Raw genomic sequence first — 13201 nt, forward strand, 5'->3', positions numbered from 1 at the left:
GTTTCGTTTCACGCTTTGAGCTGCCAAACCATCTCCCCCAATAGAGTACAGGCCAGAAAAGGAACTCTTCTTTCTCTCAAACACATATAAGTGTGTGACTAATTGGTTCCATTTGTGTCATACCGACAGTCTCCGCGTGAAGTTCTCCAAGGAGGAGAGTGTTTGAACAAACCTCTTTGTACTTGTTTACAAACATACACCATATACTGTATGCATCTCACCCATATATACACCCACGTCCACAAGTGTCTCACCCAAAACTCATTGTCGCATCCGTCTGAGAGGGAGGGAGAGAGGGAAGGGGGTCAACAACTGAACAGGGAATAACTTCAACTTCTTTTGCATTGCTGGTGGGGTGTAGCTATTAGTTGGGAGGCAATGAAAGTCAATCTTAATTCTGCTTAAACACCTTATAGTGGGTTTGAGGCTGAGCTGGGGTGGGGGTGGGGGAACAGTCTGTATCAGGTTGATTCCAGGGCGAGGCAGAACCTTCAGCAATTTCCTTTCATCACACGCCTCTGTTTACCGAGTAGTAAGTAGGAACCCAGTTGCTAAATCGATTGGCAGATCGCTTTGCGGGGGTAATAATCCCTCAAAAAAAGATGTGGTCACTCAATCCACGACTGCTTGTGGGACACTGCTGTGCACAACTGGACACCATGTTTCACCCCCAAAAACGCACAGTCCCTCCACTTTACAGTATATTCCGTGAAGCGCTTTGAGACGTCTCAACCATGTGATAAGGGCCCGATGTCAAATGGATGCATTATTATTAATTATTATTATTATTATTCTAATAGACAGACGGAGGTCACCGAGCAACGTCCCCGATAACAATAACAATAATCCCCGTCTTTGACGCAGCGCCTTATCCCGTCGTTGAGACGTCTCACAGCCCTTCGCAGAATATACCGTGGTTGCAAAAGCGGATTGACTGCGTATTTTGCGGGCGAAACCCGGCAGCCAATTGCGGACGGCAGCATCCCGCAGACAGAGGGACCGCATTTCTCTTGCGCCGAGAGGGATTATTCCCCCCCCCCAACCCCTTCCCCGGGGAAAGCCGTCCTGCCAATGGACCAACAACCCAACCGGGTTCCTACTCACAAACCAGGACAGGCGTTAAGTCCCCCTTTCCTCGCCTGTTGATCCGGATCGAGCTGTCTGTCTGCTCTCTCGGTCTCTGTCGGGTTGTGGAGCTGGCGGAGAGCATCTCAATGAGGTCTTAGCCCAGGGAAGGAAGGGAAGGAGGGAGGGAGGGAGGGAAAAGGAGGGAGGGAGGGAGGGAGGGAGGGAGATTGGAGGAACCAGGTCACGTAACACAGAGCCAGTGACAAGCGAGTAAAGGAGGGGGAGGAGGGAGTAGCATTGACGCGGCTCCTGAATTCTCATTAAAAGCTTTTCTTGTTTATTCCCCCATTTATCGGCGGGAGGTTGTGTATGTTTGCAGCACCAGGGACAGAGGCTGGAGAGGGGGAGAGGGGGAAGGAAACACAACTCAAATGAAAAAAAAATAGATCAAACTACTGCTGGGCTGGAGATTATTGATTGATCCATCCATCCATTGATTGATTGATTGATTGATTGATTGGATTGATTAAAAAGTTTCCTAAGCCACAGCTTTTATTTTGGGGGGTGAATTATTTTCGTTTCATTCTTTTACAAAAAAAGTCGTGTCTTTTTTTTTTTGGGGGGGGTGGGGGGGAGAGAGAGAGAGAGAGAGAGAGAAAGAGAGAGAGAGAGAAAGAACGAAGGGAGGAAAATAGAGAGGGAGTGAGTGTTTGGAATGGAAAACAGACCAGGAATTGGATCGACTGTTTAACCCAACAACCACCACCACCAACCACAACAACAACCAAACCCCCTCAACCCCTTCCCAGTGTTTTTTTTGGAGGGGGAAGAGAGAGAGAGAGAGAGAGAAGGGGGGAGGAGGTGGGGTGCAAGTGGGGAAAAGAAAAGGAGAGGGGAGGGGGAGAGGAGAGGAGAGGGCAACAGAGCGGATAAACGAGCAACAGAGCGAGAGGAAGAAGGAACGACAGAGCATCGCCGATGGGGAGCGGGGATGTGCGGTGGCGGAGGTTGCCGGCCCGCTAGCACCAGCCCAGGAGCCCTCGCCCCGCCGCTGGCGGCTGCGGTTGCGGTTGTGCGGGGCTGCGGTTGTGCGGGCGGCGGTGGCGGTGGTGGCGGTGGTGGTGGTGGTCGCCGCTGAACCCGCGCGGTGCTGGGGCAGGACTATGAGACAACATGGTCTGGTGCGACCCCGGCGTCCAGATGCTCTTCACGATGATGGGCTCGTTCGCAGCCTTCAGTCTGATGACCGTGGCCATCGGCACCGATTACTGGCTGTACTCCCGGGCTCACATCTGCAACGGCACCAACGCCACCGCAGACGACAGTCAAGTGAAGAAGGAGAGAGCCGCCCTGATCCACTCGGGGCTTTGGAGGATCTGCTGTGTGGAAGGTGAGGTGGGCTCTGGTGCCTGGGCTGGTGGGGTTGGGGTTGGGCTCTCCCTCACTCCCCTCCCTCTCTCCCTCCCTCCCCTCCCCTCCCTCCCTCCCTCTCTCCCTCACTCATTCCCCCCTCCCCTCCACCCCATCCCCATCCCCATCCCCAAAAATCTTTATTATTATTATTATTATTATCCCCTATTATTTTTTTCTCTCCCTCTGCCCCCAGAAACGGATTCATTTCCACACGAACGCACAACACACAGACAGACACTCACTCACTCACTCACTCCACACTCACTCATCCCCTTTTGAGTGCAACTGGCGTTTCTTTCTTTCTTTCTTTCTTTCTTTCGTTCTTTCTTCCTTCCTTCCTTTCTTTCTTTCTTTCTTTCTTTCTCTGTCTCTCCCTCTTTCTTTCTTTTTTTTTGTCTTTCTCAAAAGAAATATTATTAGGGCTATGATTTTTTTTTGCTGCCCTTGAAATTGATTGATTCTCTTCCCCCCCCCCACTCCCCCTCTCATTCCTCCCCTCACCCCCTCTTATCCCCCCCCCCCTCCCCCCATTTGAGTGCAACTGGCGTTTTCTCTCTCTCTCAAAAGAAATATTACTATTATATTAATTTATTCTGCCCCAGAAATTGATTCACTCCCTCCCTAATTGAGTGCAAGTGGCGTCTCTCTCTCTCTCTCTCTCCCTCTCTCTCTATATAAAGGAACATTATTATTATTATAATATATTTTTTTTGCTGCCGAAGCAATAGATTCTTTCATTTCCCCCCTTTTTTTTTTTTTGGAGCGGAAATCGAGCGTTTGCAAAAATGCAGGAGTGGATGGGGGGCAAAAAATGTAGGATTTTTGCGTGTTTTTTGCGTTTCCAGGTGTTTGGGAAAAGCACGCCATGCTGGGAATGTGGGATAGGGAGATGGGAGGGAGAAGGGTATTTATCCTCTTCACCCCCTTCCCCCCCCTCCACAAAAAAAAAACCCTAAATCAATAAAAATAGCCACACGTTAACTTGAGCAGTTCGTGACTGGCTTTGGGATGGAGAGATCGCGGATGGGTTTGGTTTAACGTTTGGCTTTCAAAGGAATTGGACCCATTTAATGCAACACAGACACACTATCTTTTTTTTCTTCGAGGAAGAAAAAGGCACAAAAGGTGCCAAAGCTGGATTTCCCCCACTATTCCTCTCCCCCACCTCTTCCTCCCCCTCCTCTGCCCCTGGTCCAAACTTAACATCGATACAGCAAAGCTATCCATCCATCCTGTTAATAAATTCATCTCAGCCCCATCACTGGCTTTCCAGGGAGTGAAAGTTGCCTTTCATTCAAAAAAAAACACAGCAAGGGTTTTTTTTTGACAAAATGCAGTCACTACACTTCACAGTATAACCTGTGAAGCCCTTCGAGACGTCTTGTCAACATGATAAGGTGCTATATATCAAATGCGAGGCTTGTTATTGTTGAACGGCAGTGGCTAACTGCTGGGTCGTGAGTCAGTGGGAAGTGGTTGACATTCAAGGCAGGTGGGGGTGGAGAGGAGATGAGAAGAGACAGTCTGGCAATGAAATATTGGCTTTCTTCTCCGTCGTTAATCTCATTTACTTGCTCGACTCGAGCCCCTTAAGTGGAGACCGTGGCTTTGAGGAGAGGCACGCGCACACACAGACACACACGCACGCACAGTCTCCGCTTCGCTGCACATCTTCTGCCGTCTAATTCAATCAGCTAATCTTAGCACATAGACTCGGTGAGCACATTCCTGTCTTATTCTTGACGACAGCTCGTGTGTCTGGGCTGAAAGGCACATCACTGCTGCTGAATACAATAGGACAGGTCAGACCTCGCCTCTCCCCGCACTGGAGATGGCTCCAATGCCTTTATGTAAGACCAAGTTTGCCTTTGCGAAGAGAAGATGGGATTTTTAATCCAAGCACTTGCCACGAATGGTGAAGGTGATTTCCGTTTACAGGGATGAGAAGTTTCATCCTGATTTTCTTGCCCCCAACCACCCACCCACCACTGCATGCACACAAGTGATCGAGGCTGAGCTGGGCTGGGGGCAGGTGATGTGAGTGAGGAGTGTGTCCATTCTTAATGCAATCACTGGTGAGACACACACACACACATACAGAATGAGCCCTCCTGTGCCTCACTGGCTGGTTTTAATTGCCAGAATCTAAGCCACTGGGCAATTAGAAATGAAATATCACAGAATGATAAATGCGCAGAGAATGCACCCTTCTCAGTTACAAAGAGGTTTTAATGAGATAAAGTCACCCTACAGTTTCACAGGCGGGTGGGTAAATAAGTTAGCCACTAGCAATTTTTAGTGAGGGTGACCTTAACCCCTGGCTTGCCCCCTCCACCCCAAAAGAGAGGCATCTCAGTATCGACCCAATTGGGCAGCTGAGATGGGCACTGACTAGTGTGTTGCACTTCTTGCAGGTGCCAGTTATGTGCTGGCACAGAAGAGTTGGTGAATGGAACCAATGAACAATTGTGAAGTACATTATCCACCGTACGGCAGGAATAGACAATGCAGAGTTTTCATTCATGCTTTTCTCACTCCACTGCGTTCCTACTGAAGCCGAGCGCCTCTAAAGTGGGCCTGGCAGACCTCGTGCACCAGGTGTCTCTCAGCTTTATTCAGCCTTCCCCAGCCATGATGGCACCATGCCAACGATAGCATTGAGTGCTGTCTCTCTCTCCTCTCTCGGGGTCCAGCGAGGGAGCGCAATTAGACACTGGGAAGCATCCAGAGGGAATGAAAGGGCTCTATTAATCTGACTGGTCCCATTAGTTTCTCTTCCAAATTTCTCCCCTCCCTTCCACAAGGCCTTTCCTTTTTGGATTCTCCAGGGTACTCAATCCCCGACTGTTTGTGGGACGCTGCTGTGCCCAATTGGCTGCCGCGTTTTGCCCACACAATATGCAGTCAATTCGCTTTACAGTACATTCTGTGATGTGCTTTGAGACGTCTCAAACACATAAGGCGTTGTATCAAATGCAAGGATTATTATTATTAGTTCTTTGTGTGTTGATCGCCCTTCAGTGACTGGCCCAAGTGGCGATGGTCCATGTGTGAGTGTCGGGCTTCAGGGTCAACTCTAGGGTCCACAACAGCCGAGCCCGATTCTAGCCTCGCTCAATGGGCACCTCCCAGCAATGGTCTCTGGGTGTCAATCAGAAGCTGAGAAACTTCACAGACTCAACCCAGGAGCCGGTTCAATCCCCCTCTTAGCACTTCCCTGGTTACCTCAACAAGATGCCAACCTGTAACCTTATGGTTCACATTTGCTCACATGATGATAACCTTTCCATTTAATACTGTAATAGCAGCACCTCATCAGGTCAAAAAAAATCTCAGAGATTCAGGTTGTCTGTAGGATGTAGTGACTGTGTATTAGGCGAATATAGTCCTAATACACAGTCCTAATACGCAAACCAGGTGGTGGTGCCTTTATCCAAGCGGAATCATGAGCAAAAGCGAGGTGACAGTTCATTTTTTATAAAGGGCTTCCTCTTATAGGCATTGGCTGACATTTGCTGGGTACCCAAGCAGGAATGGTGCACAGGAACTTGCTGTAGGAATAGGTTGCCAGTCCCCTCAATCTGTGCTGAGATTAGAATATGCCTGAAAACAGATCAAGCAACAGGCACTTGCTCGGAATCAGGGCCTCTGCTAAAAAATATATATTTTTTTTAACAAGCAACAGATCTGAGCCGTCAATCTGTGTGAATTCTGAATGGCGTTGGGATGACAACCCAGTATTAGTGGAGTTCAGTGTTGACAGAAGCACAGCAGGTGGTGTGTGCGCTGACTGTTTTGCAACACGAATGCCAGGGATGAACAAATTCCTTCCTCAAAAACATCCCCGTTTTAATAACATAGAATAAATCATTTGCATCCACGGTATGGGAGGCCATCAGGTTTAATAGGGTCTGTGCTGGTTTTCTGACACCCTGATCTCATTCTGTCCCTTCTTCCCTTTTATTTAATGCATCGGTTATTTTCCCAAAACGTTTGTCTAATTCCTGCTGTACGCAATTGGCTGCCGCGTTTCGCCCACAAAATACAGTCAATTCACTTCATGGTGTAATCCCGTGAAGCTCTTTGAGGCGTCTCAACGACTTGATAAGGCGCTACATCAAATGCAAGGGTTATTATTCAACAATACAGTATTCCCTTTTAAAAGCGATCGGATCAAGATTCAAGGTTAACCAAAGCACCGCCTTGTCTCTGTATGTTTAAAAAGAAAATGTTTGCTTGCGATTTATTCCGCTGTGCGGTGGCAGAGGAGGTAGGGAAACCTGCTGAGCAGCCAGGCTGCCACAGGAGGGCAGAGGAAGCAGTCAGAGGTAAACGCTGGCCAATTGATTTTCCAGACTCCCACTTGGGGATTTGGGCATCAACTCCTTATGCGAGTTTCTTCCTACAGATTTGGCACTGACTTGCAGCTAAAGCCGAGAGCACAAGTGGGTCTGGCGCAATGATTTGCGAGTGTGTTAGTTTACAGACCAGTGATTTTTTTTTCAGATTAATTTAGTGTCCACCCTCTTTACAAACCAAACCGAAATTAAACAATTTAAGGGTCAAAAAGTACAAGAGGACTCTCTGAACACCAGATTTTTGTTTTGTATAATACTGTGCAATTTGTTCATAATAAGCGAGACAAGTGAATGAGAGAACGATAGCAGTGAAGATTGGGGCCAATTAAGTAGCTATTGGAGGGGCATGGATCTTATTACTGGAGCCAAATGTGAGGTATTACACATTGGAACAAGGGCCTTGTTCAGGTGGTTGTTAAAGATCCATACGATAGTATTTTAAAAAAAGAGAATAATTCTAGCTCGCATTCCTCCTCTTTGGCTGTGCTTTCAGCCCTATTCTCACCCCCACTCTCTCTTTCTACCCCCTCCAACCCAACCTTTTTGGTTCCAACCCCCAGTTCGGTGCAAACCCTTAACTGTCCAGATTCTTGAGATTTCCTTCCCGACGTGAAAGGCGCTGTGTAAATGTAATTTTATTGTTGTTGTAAATTGGTCATTCACATCACGGCTGTTTTGTGGAACCTTAACAGTGCACATTAGGTTAGAAACACAGTCGCTAGACATGACGGCTATTCTGTGTGAAGCGATTGGAGATGTTTAGAAATTCTTGGTGCAGGATCAGTTGCGAGGACTATTGTTGATAAATACTGAAGCCCACAGCTGTTAAGAAGCTCTCCCTCTATCAAAGGTAAAGAACCTGGAATTCAATCCATTGTCTATTCTCAAACCTTAATCGCCCAATTACTATACTCATTTATACCTGATGTTGGTGTGGGGCGGAGGGCAGGAATAAAAGTATTTTTTTTAACAAGAAAGTACATGTAACACTAGTTATTTATGTCATATCCCACTATGGGACACAAGAGAATTGCACCCAATTTACAACAAGCTATTTGTTCTACTCTGTAAAACCAGTAAGTTAAATAAATGCTAGTTAGAAACCGATTGGGGGCCGGGGGGGGAAGTGGGGGGAGGAGCAGAGAGAGAAAGACTTGGGAGGATTATAACCACTTACTTTCGGAAGTTTTCAAGTAAAAAGCTGATAGCGCAACCAAAAGATAGGTCAAGGTTGCGATTCATTCATCTCACAAATGGGACAGTGTTAAGAACTGAGGAGGCAGTAAAGTATAAGGATATTTCACATTTTATCCTCTAAAATGATAGTGTTAATCCCGCATTCCACCCACAAAGTATACAGTGAATTCACTTTACAGTGAATTCTGTGAAGCGCTTTGAAACGTCTAGAGGACGTGAAAGGTGCTGTATCAAATGCAAGGATTATTATTATTATTATTCCTTTTTATGGGGCCGTCACCTGCTAATTTCCATCGTTTCAGGCCTTCAGAAAGGAAACTGTTTCCGAATTAATTATTTTCCTGATGATGACGATTACGACCAGGAAGGATCTGAGTACCTTTTACGTGAGTATTTCAGTGATGTAATGTTACACTGTTAGAAATGTCATTTTACGGGGAAAAGTGCTGGGGAGTGGGACTAGTTGGACAGCTGTTTCAGAGAGCTGGCAAAGGCTCGAGGGGCTGAATGGCCTCCTCCTGTTCCTACGAATCTAGATCAGTGCCATCTAATGATAGCCATTCGACGGTTACAATGTTTATCATGAAGCTTTCACTGTGGCAAAGACGGGATGTGGTGGTAAAGTGTCACAGATCCTCTCCGTGTTTAGGTATAGTTCGTGCGTCCAGCTTATTCCCTATCCTGAGTGCCATCCTGCTGCTGTTGGCAGCCCTGTGTGTTGGAGCAGGCAGATTGTACAGCAGCAAAACCAACATCATGCTGAGCGCTGGCATTCTCTTTGTAGCGGCAGGTAAGCACTAGCCCCCTCCCCTCTCCTCGTCCTCCCCCCACCCCACCCCCGACACCCCAGAAAAAGTCAACACGCAAAGAACACACCAACAACATGCAGACCGCACACACCTGGCACTCAACGCAAAAAGAACTTTTACCTTCGCCTATAATAATACACTTACTACACTTGATGGCAAATCCTGCGAGATACGAAAAGCACCATATCAAATGAAACTATTATTATTATTACTCAACACAGACAACCGGGTTCCTACTTACTGCTGGGTAAACAGAAGCGCGTGTGTGGAGTAAGGAAACTTGTCTAAGGTTTTGCCCCGGCTGGGAATCGAACCCGGGTCCTCTCGTTGTCGAGGCAAACGCGTTAACCACTACATTGCAGCACTCCTAGTTCCCATTTTATCATTCATTGGGTGAGAGGCTCACGAGGAGCCTTAGCTGGCAGTAAATGTTCAGACCATTTCCGTGTACGTCAATACGAGGCTGGGAATTCCAGATCAAATAACGGTCTCAATATCTCACTTTGGGAACAGGTTTTGGGACAGCTCTGATTTGACCTGGTTTCTGAATTTCTTTTGCTCCCAGGACTGAGCAACATCATTGGAATAATCGTGTATATATCGAGCAACATGGGCAATCCCTGGGATAAGGACGACGACAAGAAGAGCATGTATTCTTACGGATGGTCTTTTTACTTTGGGGCGTTGTCCTTTATCGTGGCCGAAATGACCGGCGTGCTCGCTGTGAGCATTTATATCGACAAAAACAAGGAGGTGAGAACCAAAACGCACAGGGAGTATTTAAAGACCTCCTCCTCGCCCTACGCCAGGATGTCCACCTACAGATACAGGCAGCGGAGACGGTCTCGCTCCAGCTCGAGATCTGAGGAGCCATCCCCGGCTCGGGATATCTCCACTCCCAACATGAAGGTGGTGAGCAGCACGGTGCCTATCACCGAAATCTCCATGTACACCTTGACCAGAGACACCTCCAAGCCACCCATTGCTGCCAGCTACCATCTGGATCCAGAGGAGAGCTTCCTGCAAGTCCATAACTGCTTCCAGAAGGAACTCAAAGAAGGGCTCAATATGAACATAGTCAACCGACGGACAACCCCAGTCTGACGCTGCTTGAGTGGGGGGAAAAAACCCTCAAGGACCAACTTAACTCCCTTCTACTTTGGTGATGGAGAGACAAGAGGTTTGACAAGTCACTAGTCCACCAATAAAAGGGCCAGTTTCTCCTCTCTTACCCCCACCCCCACCCCACACATACACCCCCACACACATACACACACACCACATTGTTCCTCTTTCCTTGTGGATCCCTGGAAACCACCAGGTAATGAACATTGGCGAGTTCCATAATGAAGTCAAAGAGGAGATGGGATCGGGATGGATAGAGAACAGCTCACAGTCCCAAAAAGTTTCAACCAAATAAATAAGTCCGAGGGAGGAGGGGAAGGAAAAGAAACTCCAATCTTCTGTTGGAAGTCTAATGGGTCCAATTGTGTTCAGATAGTCATAAAACAAGTTTAATATTGAGAACAGTTTTGTAACATTCAATAAACGTTGTCTTATGTCGCATTTAACATAGATACTAAAGTTACCTAGATACAAATTTTAGTCTAAATAGTCTGTTTATTTTTCTTTCCTTTGATACTTTTCAAAACACGTTTAAACTCTCAGTGAAGTGCAGATTCATCCACTACCCTGGTGGTTCCAGCCACTTTCGCTTACCGCCACTACACCCCGAAGTTCTGGAACTCTCTCCCCCAACCCCTCCACCTTGCTTCCTCCTTCCCCTCTTTTAGATCACAACTGAAGACCTTTCTCTTCGTTCGTGCTTACGGTCACCTCCTCCCTCAGCTCGGCGTTAGTCTCCGCCACCGTTAAGCGCTCCGAGATGCTGCCCTGCATGAAGGGCGCTATATAAGCGCAAGTTATTGTTGTAGTTCCTTCTCCACTTTTAGGTGATGGTCAGTGTCATGGAGGCTACATGGGCAAGATTGCTGGGCTGTTTAAGTCTGACTCCTATCAGGTTGTCAGGCACAGAATCTCTCACTCAATGCCCCCAGATGTTCCTATAAAGTCTCTGCGTTGTGTTTTTTTTTTTTTGGAAGAACTTTCCCAACCAACTTTTGAGCGTTTAAAACAAAGAAAAACCGTTTGCAATCACACGTTTATAAAAAAAAAGTAGTCGATTTAGTTTAATTTTATTTTTTATTTGAACCTTGGAAGAAAAAGATTATTTTAAGGAAATGTTCTAGGTGTCAAATGATATTTACAGGGCAGGCTCCTTTCACCTCCTTGTGAATGGTTACGCGGTGCTTTGCTATCTTGCTGTGAACGTGTTTGTTTAAATGAATGCAGATTTCTCCCGTCTCTATTGTATTTTTTTCACCGAGTTAGGCAGAAGCGTGTTTCACTGTAAAGATGATGTTTAAAGAGTTTAGAGCTGTACATATCGTGTGGCAACAATATTTCAAAAAAAAAATCCCCTGATATTGTGTAAGTATTTTTTTTTAACAACTGAGATTAGAGAGCGCGAGAGAGCGAGAGAAAGATAGAGGATCTTTCACTCTGAGATTATGGCATTGTCTGTACATGGGTATCGCTGGATTACTGTAAAGTATTTGTGGCAATAAAGTAATACATGTATAGCAGTGAGCATCTACTGTTGTGTGAAGGTGGAATGAAAGGAGGGGATGCATTGGCTGTACTGTATTCAGTAGTAAACTCTTGATAACTCGACCCCAGCTTAACTTGTCACTACCACTTAAGTCATCATGCTGTCAATATCCTGGCTGCATTTAATCATAGTAATAATCCTTGCATTTGATACAGCGCCTTATGTCGTTGAGACATCTCAAAGCGCTTCGCAGAATATTTATTTACGTATGGCTAATTTGCCACTCTGGATAACTAGTCACTGAGCCCTTTTCCCTCGGAGTGATGAGCTATCAGGAGTTTACTGTAGTTCCTTCACTGACTGTTTATCTCCCCCTTCCCCCCCCCCTATGTGAAGTGAAGTATAGGCAAGCTTGATGCGTTTGCTATTCATTTCTTGTTACCATGAATTCCTGCAATGCTCTGCAGTGTGGGGTGGTCTCCGCTGCTATCGTTTGCTGGTCTTTTTTTTTAAGAAAAAAGGTCACTAAACCCACCCAAAATTTACCTGTGAAACACTCAGTCATTGACATGAAAAGACGCTATTAAGTAATAATAATAATCCTGGCATTTGATATAGCGCCTTATCACGTCGTCAAAATGTCTCAATGCGCTTCACAGGATATACTGTAAAACGTAGTGACTGTGTATTTTGTGGGCGAAACACGGCAGCGAATTGCGCACAGCAGCGTCCTACAAAAGCAGACATGGAGTGTGTGACCAATTTTTATTAAAAGTATCCCAGCTGAAAGCTTCCCTTAACAGAACCAGGATCTTGACAGATTAATATGTAGGATGTTAACCATCACTAATGAGTCACAGAGCACACTCTGCCTCCCCCCCTCCCCCCCAGCAGTGAGAAGAGTCGTGACTGGGGAAGGGGTGGGGGGGAAAGAGGGCAGAGTGGTCTTTACTCATGGGGCTAGATGAGAGATGGCAACAGACAATATATGCCTAGGGTCCAGTCTGCTCATTCATGCGAGCACCGATACAGAGATGTGCACAACATGACGCCTCTATATTCACATTTCTTAAAAAAAACTCATAGTTTTCAACTTTGTCTTCAGGCTCAGAGGAGAGGTTTTCCTCTCTCCCTTCTGCTCTGTAGCCTAATCCACAGACTGGAAAGTCTTCATAATTGGACAATGACAAACTAGTAAAGCTCCCACCGAGGGGCTTAGTATGACCACACGTTTACCGTATCCCACTAACAAATGATGTCAAACTGCGTTGGCCCGAAGTTGGATAATCACGTAACAGAATGCCTGCAACCTACCAATTTAAAGCCTTTTCTCAGCGTAGTGAAGTTTAGGCTCCACAGCCATTGATTCCCTGCCTGCCATCAGCCTTCCTGACCCCACCCTCCGAAACTCCATCCTGGGGTCCCTCCTCCTCACCCCCTCTCTTAGCCCCTTCAAGGCCCGTCTTCTCGACCGCACTCTCGCTGATCCTCCCTCCCACCCCACCCTCCCTGAACCTCCACCCCTCTCGACTCCAACCCGCAGCTCAGGTGCAAACCCTTGACTGTCCAGAGCCTTGGGACACACTCCGGACATGAAAGGCGCTGTGTAAACATAATTTGTTGCCGCTGTTGATTGCGCCTCAACTGTACAGCTCAACTCCAATCCCACATTCAGTTGAACTTGGGCAATTAAGATCATAAAATCCTGACATTTTACAGTCCACAAAAAAAGGAGGAATTTGCAA

At 46.7% G+C, this 13201-nt stretch overlaps 1 protein-coding gene across 1 annotated transcript; it reads left to right on the forward strand.

The window, feature by feature from the left end:
• Positions 1-2170: 2170 nt before the first annotated feature.
• Positions 2171-10617, forward strand: LOC103175616 (voltage-dependent calcium channel gamma-4 subunit). Its single transcript, XM_042342455.1, has 4 exons — positions 2171-2458; positions 8339-8422; positions 8686-8826; positions 9411-10617. The coding sequence occupies exons 1-4, from the start codon at positions 2242-2244 to the stop codon at positions 9947-9949; spliced, it is 981 nt and encodes a 326-aa protein (XP_042198389.1). The 5' UTR covers positions 2171-2241; the 3' UTR covers positions 9950-10617.
• Positions 10618-13201: the final 2584 nt, after the last annotated feature.

This window comes from Callorhinchus milii, unplaced genomic scaffold (assembly GCF_018977255.1).
Source record: "Callorhinchus milii isolate IMCB2004 unplaced genomic scaffold, IMCB_Cmil_1.0 Scaffold20, whole genome shotgun sequence".
NCBI classification, from domain to species: domain Eukaryota; kingdom Metazoa; phylum Chordata; class Chondrichthyes; order Chimaeriformes; family Callorhinchidae; genus Callorhinchus; species Callorhinchus milii.